The 11949-nt window shown below is 43.0% G+C and overlaps 2 protein-coding genes across 2 annotated transcripts in view; both read left to right on the top strand.

Moving 5' to 3' along the window:
* Positions 1-3997, top strand: part of ensab (endosulfine alpha b) — a 7715-nt gene extending 3718 nt beyond the window's left edge. The window contains exons 2-3 of the mRNA XM_034874558.1: positions 1023-1145; positions 2920-3997. Of these exons, the coding sequence (XP_034730449.1) occupies positions 1023-1145; positions 2920-3084 (288 nt within the window). The 3' untranslated portion in view covers positions 3085-3997. The remainder of the gene's footprint in view (positions 1-1022; positions 1146-2919) is intronic.
* Positions 3998-8250: 4253 nt separating this feature from the next.
* mcl1b (MCL1 apoptosis regulator, BCL2 family member b) lies at positions 8251-10555 on the top strand. The gene is made up of 3 exons (XM_034874632.1): positions 8251-8892; positions 9225-9475; positions 9621-10555. Exons 1-3 carry the CDS (start codon positions 8412-8414, stop codon positions 9735-9737), a joined length of 849 nt encoding a protein of 282 aa, XP_034730523.1. The 5' UTR covers positions 8251-8411; the 3' UTR covers positions 9738-10555.
* Positions 10556-11949: the final 1394 nt, after the last annotated feature.

Below are 11949 nucleotides of genomic sequence, written 5' to 3'. Positions count from 1 at the left end.
AATGGGCCGAGGCGAGCCGAGGCGGGCCGAGGCGAGCCGAGGCAAGCTGTTACCAGCAGTGGAAAAACGCCATAACATTCTACCCCGTGAAAGGGCCCTGGTGGAGCGGCAGTCTAACCCGTGACTTACTACAAGATAGTTATACTCCCACTTACAGTTTTGCGGTCACACACACACAAACAACCATGGCGACACTGGTTGATGCCGTACAGAGGCTGTATGAAATAGTAAAAACAGGCAAAATAAAGTAACTCCACGTAATCAAAACAATCCACATAAGATTGTGTACTACTACAGCTTATGTGTATTAAATGAAGCCCAAAAAATGTTGCAGACTAGAAATCCCTAGGATAAGCTAGCGGTAGCTAACGTCAACATTGGGTAGCTGCTAGCTAACGCTAGAAGGGTTTGTGGGGACTATGGCTGGAACGCTACTGAGTCGTTACTTGAAGTCGTAACTTACGGGCTAAAAACTGTGTCTGAAACGCAGCATTAGTAAGCTTCTATGAATCCTTTTGACCTCTTTTTTTAAGATCTGTGTTTGTAACAAGCGTTGCCCTCATCCTGAGTTCTTTCCTCTCAGGCATGATGGTATTATGGGATAGAAGAACATTGATGTTGTGACTTATACTATTATGAAGGAAGTATCTTAATTACCCGCTAGGTGTTGTCATACAGCAGCTTTTAGAGAGCTGATGGCCCAGTGTATATGTCACATGCCTTTGGTGTGGTGTTTTTAAACGTGTCCCTGAATAAGACACTTAACGATGCTCCTAGTTTCTCTGGAGGCGTGCGACCTTTAGCAGTTGTAAGTCGCTTTGGATAAAAGCGCCAGCTAAATGACATGCATAGTTATACACGTGTTTGTTTATTAGCAGCATTGTGGGAATTGTACGGTGACCATAAATGTATCGCTGTCCCGGTTGTGCTTGCATTTTTCTAAAGATCTGCTGACTCTTTTGAAGAGGCCCTGTTTTCTACAACGGAGGAGTGTTTATGTCTGTTTGTTGTTGTCGACACAGGACTCCCAGGAGAAGAATGCGAACCCTGTGAAGTCAGAGGAGGCCAAGCTGAAAGCCAAGTACCCCAGCCTGGGCCAGAAGCCCGGCGGCTCAGACTTCCTGATGAAGAGACTACAGAAAGGGGTAGGTCACCAGGGGTTATTTCAGCTCCAACACTTCACTGTCACTGAAAAATTACCTTGAAGAACTGAAAGAGCACTGTTGGAAAGGCAGGCTTCCTTGCATTCTTTTTTCTCATCTTCTTAAAGGTGCCCTGCCACACAAAACTGTTTTTACTTGCATCTTTTGAAATATGTCAGGTCCATATGTGTTTGTGTTATGTTGTGAATGTGAAGATGCTACCTCCTGTCAGCTCTAGCCACGGGAAAGAAATAAGAAGAGAAATCAGCCAATTACAACAGCTGGTCAGTCTGACGTCATGTTGCCTGAGCTCATTACTATTCAAGAGCTTGCCTAGTTGCACTGGTTAAAGGATGCCGATAGCCAGGCTCTCATTGGCTAGCTGTTAGCCAATCAGAGTCAAACAGTTCAGCTTGTTGAATATTAATGAGAAGTTGCTCAAATCTTTCTATACCACGCTAGAATGGCTTGAAACAAGGTAACAAAGGCATTTTACAAAGTAATGAAAATTATGTATTAAAACGTGTGTGGCAGGGCACCTTTTAATCATATTAAGATTTTTTTTTTATAGCTTGGCTACAATGGAGATTGCATTGGACGTTTATGGATTGGATGTTTATGTCATTCAAAACATGACTGATACATGTTGTGCGTCCCCCGCACAACCAAAGAGCAAGGGCTTCTATCAAGAGCTGCCATTATGTAGTCCTTTTAACAATCCTATACGGCAAAATCCATTGAAGCAGAGAGAAAAACAATTTCTCCACCGACTGAACCCCAGTAGACCAAAACACAATGCAGCCACATTGGTGGCATGTCAAATAGAACCGCCTGCTCGACAGATTACTTAACAGTAATCTGTAATCTCCTTCACATACTGTATATGTTACAGAGAACTTCCACCTCTGGAGATAGAAAGTCATTCTGGGAAATCACTGAGTAGGAGTAGCTGAGCCAAGCTCAGGAGAGGGCCGAAGAGTAAATTTTAGTATTTCATCATAAAGTAACCCTCAGATTTAACATCATCAGAGACTAACAAATCTAAAAATTAGAGAATTGTTTGGTTTTTGGCGTTGAATTTGCACAATACAACACTCCATTGAAAAGTTAAATACTTTACCCCTTTCATCTTCTGTTGTTAAAACAATAGATTCTTGCAATACTGTCTTAATCCCTCCTGTCTAAAAAGACGTCAACTTTGAAACACATCAACGTAAGATGACAAAAGAGCACGGTGTGGACCATGTGGCGACCCACGCACACTGTCCACAACGATTTCTCTGTTCATACTCCTCATACTTCATAATCAAGTATAAATGTTTACTCAAGGAAGTAAGAATTTGTCCAGGCAGGATTTGCCATTGCTCTCTGACACTGTGGTGGACCCTGTAAACAAATCTGCAACAAGTACATAAGTAGGCCAGTGTAGAAGAAGAAGAAGAAGAAGAAGAAGGCAGGAAAAGCCACAGGCCACCAAGGCTGGCATGAGAATGCAACGGGCCTAACTCACCCTAAACTTTGGAATACGTTTTTGCACAAAATGAGGACCGTGACCCTTGTCCTCCATCTGTAATATTGGGATTGCATTAGGAAGGGTCCTCCACAGGGTCAGTATGGACAGCAGGAACAGTTATAGGGACTGATAACTCTTTCACTGTACAAATTACCATGTGAGTATTGTTTTAAAGATCCACTGAACTCAGTCAGCGGCATGTCTCTAAAGCTGTGAGCACCTTTCTGTCTCTTTCTGTCTCCCCCCCATCCCCAACCCACGCAGCAAAAGTACTTTGACTCAGGAGACTACAACATGGCCAAGGCTAAGATGAAGAAGCTTCCTGTGGCAGGGCCCGACAACAACCTGGTAACCGGCGACCACATTCCCACGCCGCAGGACCTGCCCCAGCGGAAGTCCTCCTTGGTGACCAGCAAGCTAGCCGGCTAGCCTCCATCATCCTAGAAGCGCCCTCACGGCCCCTGGGGCTCCCGTCAAATGTCCCTCCTCCTCACCCACGCGTCCCCCAATGTGTCCATGCCCTCCCCTGTCTTCTGTTTTTATCCCAAGGCACCACAGGCTTTAACATGTCGGGCAGAGTTGTAGAAGTTAAAACTCCATTTGCTTGTATGTGGGTGGGGCGGGGTGGGAGGGATGGAGGTTTAGGTGGCCCACGAGGCCGCAGCCTTCTCTGCCTTCCCACCACGCACAGCTCTGCCCCCTCTGCGCACTCTGCTCTGCCGCCACCCGTATGTCTTGGTTTTTGGTGTTCCAAGATGCATCACAGTAGGTGTGTCATCAGGCAGGGGTTGGATGGGGTGAGTAAATGCACTTTGTAGTCTGTATAGTAGGCTTTGTTCTTTTTTTTTGCATCCTAAGTGACACCAAAATAATTTGTGTAAGCTAGTTAGGAACCACGATGGCTGCACGTCCCTCGATTTTTATTTTTTATTAGTTTTTATGTTGCCTATCTATGCTGGTGGCTGGCTTCGGTGTGAGGGGTTTGAAAGATGTATGTGAATAATGGCTTGCTTACCAAATACGTGAGGGGCAGCTGCCTCTAGCTCGTTAGCATTCACTGGCATCACATTGGGAAATGAGGGAAATTAATGGAGGCTCCCTTTCATCTCATCCTTCAGCCCACCTTTCGTCGAACATAAACCCTGAGGTGATCTGCTGCAGCTCAGCCAAACAGGACCCCCCCCTCTCTGTTAATGTTAATGCTTTAATTCTTGACTCCAGTCACTCCTGTTCTCTCTAAATATGCTGCATGATTGTAACATGTAACAAAAAAGAAATGTAACGTGTTTTTTGTTTTGTTTTTTAAACGGGAGTGGGGCATCAGCTTAGTAATAGGAAGTATCAAAACACACGGAGCCCAGAAACGTCCACAGTCACACTTCCTTCCTTCCTTCCTTCCTTTCCTTTTCGCTGTCCCGACAATCCATGTAAACACACTCCTGTAAGCAACCCAGGGCCGGATCCAGCTGAGTATGTCCTTGTATTATTTTTATTAGCTGGGGTCCTTGCCGATCTCTGGGTTCAGTTGGTCGCTGTTGAGGTGCATCAAGACGTGTGTTTACTACGCGCCTAAAAGATTTGTGGGGTTATTGAAGCACCCTCCATAGAGTATATGCTTCTGTTAATAAAACACAACCACGCACGTAACGTGATAATCTTGCTGCTTTGAGGACCAGACCAGCTAACATGCCCGAGAGAAATGTGTAGTGCTAAATCGACTCACTTACATCCTGGGATTTCTGGCTTGGAAATGATATGCTTTACCAACGGAGACAAATTTAGTACTGTCGCTCTCGAAAAGTGATGTGATGTGACTTAACTTGCCAGTCATCTTTAAAACACGCATCCAAATCACCACTAAAGGTTTTGGGGTTTTAGTGTCACATGCAAACACTTGACTAGACGGCTATGTCTGATCACAAAAGTCCAATTAAAAAGACAAAAATATCTACAGTCATAGACTTCGTAGTTGTGTCTGACGATGGCACATGTCCTGTGAAAATTGTTTGGACACACTAAAACAAATATTCTTCTTCTAGCTGATTATTAAAGCTAAACATTGTGTTGTTCATTTAACAATTCCAGAATGTATATCACAGTCAGACTTAGTGGTTCCCTTGACATCTTGCACTCTTTGGCGATTGACGCCATGAAACACTGACTTAAAGGTCCAATGTGTAGGAATTTCTCCTGAGATCATATATTACAATCAACTCTGTCGCAGTTCAAAGTACGTATTACAGCTACGGTAGCCGTCACGCTTCACAAAGACTTCAGGTTTCCTTCTTCAAAGTTGGTAAGCAACGATACCTATTAGCAGCGCCTGTGAGTTTATCTTGTGACAACGAAAAAACACGAAAGGCGGAGCAGTGTGTCCTGTATGTCCCTTACCGGCTAACGTATTTCAAGATGGCGCATGAATAAGAAGCGTCTACCCCAGTTCATGCAAATGGAAATTTGTTTATTTTTTAAAGATAGTTTTAGGGGAATTTTACGCCTTTTATTGACAGGACAGCTGCAGACATGACGGGGGGGGCATGAGCAGGCCAGAGTCAAACCCGGGCCTGCTGCTTCAAGGAGTAAACCTTTAAATGTGGGCGCCTGCTCTACTAACTGAGCTATCTGGGCGCCCAGGAATGTATAATTTCAAGCAAATATGAATATATAGGAATACTAATTGATGGTGGTGGTATGTATCAAACACGTTACACACTGGACCTTTAAGTAAAAGACTAATACTACTCTACTTCCCTTAAACCTTAGCTGGAGTGTAGCCCTGCTTTTTCTACCAGCGCCCTGTGGAACAAACTGACACGCTCCACAGACTGATCTTTGATCTCAGGGGGGGACGGAGGGTAAACCGCAGGCGGCCTGGTATCAACAGGTGTCTGCCCAGCTCCCGAGATCGTCATCGGGGGCTTAAAGTGGGACACTGCATGCCTGCAGGATGCACTCACTCCCACACTTGGCAAAGCAGAGCGAGATTTTCTAACAAATGGTGTGGGTGGGGCAAAGTGTGAGCGCACGCTCTGCCCTTGAATCCCACCTGCTAATGTGGTTCAACCTCTGAAAGAGGGGAATGATGCGATCAGCAAATCTGCAGACTTTGAGTGTGTGCCATCCACACATTTCACGATTTTGAGCTGGACGCCGGCGCTCGCTGAGATTCAGCCTCCTTGTATTGTATTGTAAAACTGCTTCAGGGAACCTTCACAAACGCATACTCCACCATGTAGGCTAGGTGATAGGATAGGGTGCATGCACCATCACATTCTCCTCCTCACCTCCTTTTTGCATTGAAACTTTTAAATGTGTCAAATTAGCAGTGGACGAAAGAGAACTGACCTGTACGTATGTGCTAGTTATGGTGTTGTGTGAATGCGCTGCTTTTTCTCTGTTCCAGCCATTGTAAATAGACTTCAAAAGGAAGGGATTATTGTGTTGTATCCCACCGGCTTTTAACGCTCGCATAGCCGGAGCTATTTTCTGAATCAATGGTTCCTCTCTCCTTTCAGTTTAACACTACGTCTGCTCTGTCTTAGTGAATTGCAGAGACTATGTGAATCTGTATCATATGAAAATATGTGTAAATGCTGCTGACTCAGTCAAAGACAAATCTAAGGAGATGTTCCCCTCTAAAGGACACCTGTCCTCTTGATTCTACCAGGTTCTCCCAGAGTATCTCTGTTTCAGAGTCCTATAGCTCCTGTGGCAAAAATCCATTCAGTTGATATCAATTCTAACACTTCATTTAAAGGCACATTGGTTGTTTTTGATCAGGCCCAAGCCAGAAATGTCTGGAACGCTTTTGTCACTTTAGTTGACAAGAACAGACCATTTAGCGTCCTATCGTGTTTAAAAGCCTACATTTTCCTGCTTTAAAAATGTTTCCTAAAAGAAATGGGTGAATCAGAGTAATGTCCAATCAAACAACCATGGACAGGAGTTCTTGAATGCGACTTGATGTTGGGCTTTGCACAGAGCGGTTCAACGAGAGGAAATAGCAGGGTACGTCGTCTCCCACCCAACACACAGGGTGTCTCTCGTTGAGCTGAGAAACACATGCCAGAATGTATAAAGGAATGACCGGCTGTGTGCTCTGAAGTACTTTTGTGCAGCTTTTACCTTATCTGTTTTCTTGTTGTTTGGCAAGTACATGTTTCTGCTTTTTTTTTTTTTTTTTTTCATGTGTTTTTATTACTGCATATTAAGTATATTTCAGCCTAGCCCAAGATAACTGCAGGGAAACCAGAGGCACCCTTGCTTCCAAGAAGAAAATAAATAAATAAATAAATAAATAAGGGTTTACATGATAAAGAGGATGACTGGAGAACACTTTAAGACTTCAGAAAGTACAGGAATACTTGGAATGTTTCAGTTGTGTGGGAGTAGGTGAGATGATTTTTGTCAGTATTTGAAATAAACTTTTACATTAATAAGATTTTCTTGTTATTTGATGTTAGGGCTCCACTCTTGTACCAGCAATGTATTTGTTGGCACCTGAGTGACACACAAGGACTCATGAAAAAGGAAGAGTAAGGCCTAACTGTTCAGCGTGTGGCTGAAGGCGACGGACCTCCCTCTGCCCACTAGGGGGCAGCATAACCATTTATTTCTAACGTGGCTCTTCGTTGAAGACATAGACAGTTAAAGAATGTTCTGGCCATTTCCGACATTCCTAACATAACAAGGAAACTAAAATTCTACTTGTGTAGAAAAGCAACATCTTAAAAAAAATCTCAGACTGGCAAGATGAGAATCCTACTGTTCTTAAACTTGAGGAAAGGTTATGTGTGACAATGGGCAGGACAAGTGGCCATAAATTTCAGATATATCTATCTATCTATATATATATATATATATCTATATATATATATCTATATATATATCTATATCTATATCTATCTATATATCTATATCTATATATATATCTATATATATCTATATCTATCTATATATATATAGATATATCTATATCTATCTATATATATCTATATCTATCTATATATATATAATGTCTATCTAGTGTCAAGAGTGAGTTCAATGTTTTGTGTACTTTATCAAAAAGAGATCAAATGGATTTGTTTATGCCACCATAGCTGCATATTATAACTGTAGTTATTTTAAATAAAGTCTCCATGTATGTCAATGCCAGGGTAGAAATGGGAAACATCTCTTGGTTTAAACTTTAGTTGAAATATAGCCCAAGCTACTTCAGACACACACATTACATATTATGTACTTGTCACTGTTATTACTGTCATTATCTTTAATAATGTTCTTGCTGCCGTTATGACGCTCGAGGGTTTCCGGTAATGCTATATTCATATTTGATGTCATGGAAAAACACATAACATATCCCACAAGTGAATCACAATCTCAGAGACTTCTGCTCAGATTTGGAGTCCTGTTTTCCTCTTTATTTCGTAGTTAATATAAAAAAAAAAACTGGCCTAAAGAAAGAGATCTGTTTGAAACAGCCGTTAATTTGGGGGCTCTTTGGGGAAGTCGGAGAGAGAGCTAGACAGAGAGAGAGAAATAGAGGTGTGGCGTGTGACGCAAGCGCATTTTATAAAAAGGACATTTCCTCACTTCCGCTTCATTCACTGCAACACGGCCATGGACATGAAGTGATAATTCGAGAAAACGCTAGCTTATTGTTTAACACATGCTAGCAGCATAATTTACCCTATTTTTTTGTTTTAATTTAGAGGAAAGAAGCAAGCGTAACCTTAATTTCGAGAAAAGTAATCCAAATGAATATTATTCCGACGAAACGAACCGCGTTAAACTTAACGACCGGAGTCATGAGCTGTCTTATTCATCCTCAAAATGGAGTCGTGGAGGGACCAATCCACTACGGCTCGGGGAATTCATCCCCGCAGATTGCAGTGGGCTCATCTAAAGAAATTCAAAACGGAAATGTGGGGTCAAACGACACCCCGAAACGACCCAAGAACCTGGTAGTAAACGGGTACGGAACAAAAACCCTCCGGGAAGACAGCGACGACCTCGACGGTGGCTCGTTACCGTGTACTCCGGATCCAGACGGGGAAATGGTCTCCAGTTGCCCAGCAGGCGATGCGGTCCTGGAGAACGACACGAGGCAACTCATTGGCCGTTTCCTGAGAGACTTTACTGGACTTTCCAAGCCTCAGTGGAAAGAAAGCAGAGCACTAACAACAATGAAAAGAGTTGTGGAGGACGTTTTGGATAAACACAGATACGCATACAATGGTAGGTAGAGACACGTAATGTTAAGTGTGGAGTATTGTTGTCAAAGGCCGCTGTCTATGTAGCTTCTTTTATTGTGTAGCTACATAAGCTACAGGCTGTTTTAACGTTAAGTCTTCAAAGCACCGTGTTTGGTACTGTTGTTTTTGGCCTGTAGGAGCCATTTTACTTGTTTGTGGGGAGTAGCCTACCCAAGTTAAATTGTAGTCGGCAGTAATGTAATTTCGACGGAAGTACGTCGGAAATTGATTATTACTTTGTATTTATGGAGTGTTACTACTATTAAACCGTGTACAAACCATATTAAATGACTAACACTTGTGTTTTCTGTATAGGAATGGTCAACAAATTGTCACTGGATGAAAGGAGGGACGATGCCAGTTTTGTCAGTGCAGTAGCCACGAGCCTCTTTGCAGACGGAACCACCAACTGGGGTCGGATCGCCTGCCTAGTGGCCTTCGGGGCAGTGGTGTCACAATACCTGAAGGAGCGAGGCAGGGACAACTGTGTGGAGCTGGTGGGACAGGAGATCTCTACGTATTTGCTAGCCGACCAGCGGGACTGGCTGGTGAAAAACAATGCCTGGGTGAGTTTGTGACAAATGCCTGAATGACAGGATGCAGGAACTAATTGACTTGTTGCGCAACTCTTCTTAATTGTGCAACAAAAGAACACTATGTGTCAGGGGTTCGAAACTCCATGTTTATTGTTCTTTCATCCTTTGTTTTCAGGATGGTTTTGTCGAGTTCTTCAGAGTAGCAGACCCAGAGTCCACAGTGAGGAACACGCTCATGGCCTTTGCTGGATTCGCTGGTATCGGGGCGACACTGGCCCTGTTGATCAGGTGAATTATTGGACACTCAGAGGCTTATTTTCACATGATGGATGCTTCCTCCACTTTGAAATCGGACATTGATGGACATAAACTACTCATTAGTGGTGCCTTTTCGTCTTTTCTTGGCCTCCCTTCCACCCCCAACTGCAAAACCTACCTTTGCTGTTGACGGAAATGGATGGACATTACTGGCTGCATTCAACCTTCAAATAATTAGGGATTATTTAAATTACAGAGAAATTTATTTTTGTAATAAATGTAAATTGTGTTTCTATGCAAAATTAAAGGTAATGGGCAGTCAGTTGACCTGATATTTTTTTTTTTTTTTTTTTTGCTTAATTGTCGCCTAATTATGTTTACTAGCTTGTTCATAATTATATTACAATTTGTCCTTGCGGATATGGCGTTTTGTAAGTAAGCCAGGGCAAAAGCAGGAAGGGGAATGCTGCATTTTTCCTTGTTATGCCCATTTCCATAAAGCCCATTCATAGCCCTCAGCCAGGGGAGGGGGGGGGGGGGATTTACATGAGTGTAGCTCAGCTTCCTGGTTATGAAAATGGTAGATCTGAACTAGGACACAAGAAGCAAGCACATGTGGGACTTTTTGTCTGGAGAAGTTTGAAGTCTGTTGGAAGGAAATGCACAAGGACTGAGTTGGAAAGATGCAGATTGGGCTGGTCCAAGGCACCAAAGCTGACGGTCGTTGGGAATGGGGAATGGCTTTGGTCCTCCAGAGAGAGGAACGGACAATGATAATCATACAGATCCTGTTGTAAGCTAACAAATCTGTATAGTTGACACAATAAAAAAAGAAAAGAAATTCACATGGTATGACCTGTTTGGATACTGTCTTACTGTGAAGAGAATTTATCCAAAGCCGACAACAGAGGTTACATGCACACTCATACTGGTTCTGTTGTTCTGAAATGAACCGCCTCGCTCTTAGCTGAAGTTTAACGCCTCTGCACTTGTCATTTTGATGTTTATTCACACCCACAACCCACGACTGGCTGTTTCCTAGAAATTTTGATGAGGCTGTGGCAGCACTTCAATTACGCTGAGCACTCAGCTGTGGCCGCACTTTTGCTAGATGCAGTTGGCGGCGTGTTATCTGCAAAGAGCTGGTGCACGGCAGCTGAATGCACCAGCACAAGTGAGATTGTGAAACTGGGTTAAAAAAAAACATTGTTCACAACATCCTCAAAAGTTTCATAACAATGTCTACTTACTACCTGGAGACTGATGACTTAAATATGTATTTGGTTACAATATATTACCAAATAAATCACGCTTTATTTACAAATTATACTTATATATTTGATTGGGTAAGTGGATGTTTGTTTGTCTCTTTTGAGTATGATCTCTTGTAGCCCTCTGATGCTCCATTAGAGCAATATTGTCTGTACTCGCATCTCTAATATATGGTTGTGGTTCAGGGAGTTTTTTGCTGTCTACTAGACTATAGTTTCATCCTTCTCTGATGTACTGTTCCTTGAAATGTTAATCTAGGAACAGGACAATATTTTTGAACTTAGTCCTCTAAAAAGAATAATGTGTGTACTTTATCAAAACCTGAAGCGGGGGAATCCTTGGTGATGTGTGGCTGCACCCTTGTTTGTTCAGATCCTCCCGTTGTCTCGGGTTACAGGACAAACGCAACACTCATCAAGGTCTTAGGAGGAAATTGAGTAGAGCCTCTCCATGGTGATGAGCCACGGCAGACCTCCCCATGTCCTCTCCTGCGGCTAATGACGTTAGCCACCGCCCTGGTTACCCCTGCACAGTTCATTGTGAAGAACAGGCTGCTGCACAATAGGGAATAGAGGCTGAGGTAATTTGATAGAGCAGTTTGCACCGTACATACACAAGTGAATTGGGGGTGCAGAAAACAGAAAGCAATGCAATGTCTTGGGGCCGAATATGCAAGGGCACAAAGTCTAAACAACCATGATGTTAACTAGCTTATTAGAGCTATACATTAAGTGTGTGTGCATACATTTCCTCCTCTGTCCAGAGTATTGAAGCCTTAATGTCACTTAAAGATGCCCTAAGCAATGTCGGCTGACGTTTGAAGTATTTTAAAACAAGACTAGCTCACCCCTCCCTCATCCAATACCCCCCTCTCTGTTCTTCCACCCACGCACTAACACCCCCCAACCCTCACCCCCAAATCCTTAATGCTTGTTATTGGCTGGAACTCTGTGTATGCTTCGTGGTGCAGTTTA

Source organism: Etheostoma cragini, chromosome 6 (assembly GCF_013103735.1).
Source record: "Etheostoma cragini isolate CJK2018 chromosome 6, CSU_Ecrag_1.0, whole genome shotgun sequence".
Lineage (NCBI taxonomy): Eukaryota > Metazoa > Chordata > Actinopteri > Perciformes > Percidae > Etheostoma > Etheostoma cragini.
The sequence above is the reverse complement of the archived record's forward strand: the minus strand, read 5'-3'. Positions and strand labels throughout refer to the sequence as shown.

Bases quoted from the DNA above. Each gene is read 5' to 3' on its own strand.
- mcl1b (XM_034874632.1), top strand. From the start codon at position 8,412: ATGAATATTATTCCGACGAAACGAACCGCGTTAAACTTAACGACCGGA. The intron at 8,893-9,224 runs GTAGGTAGAGAC...TTTTCTGTATAG, and splicing joins ACACAGATACGCATACAATG to GAATGGTCAACAAATTGTCA. The intron at 9,476-9,620 runs GTGAGTTTGTGA...CTTTGTTTTCAG, and splicing joins TGGTGAAAAACAATGCCTGG to GATGGTTTTGTCGAGTTCTT.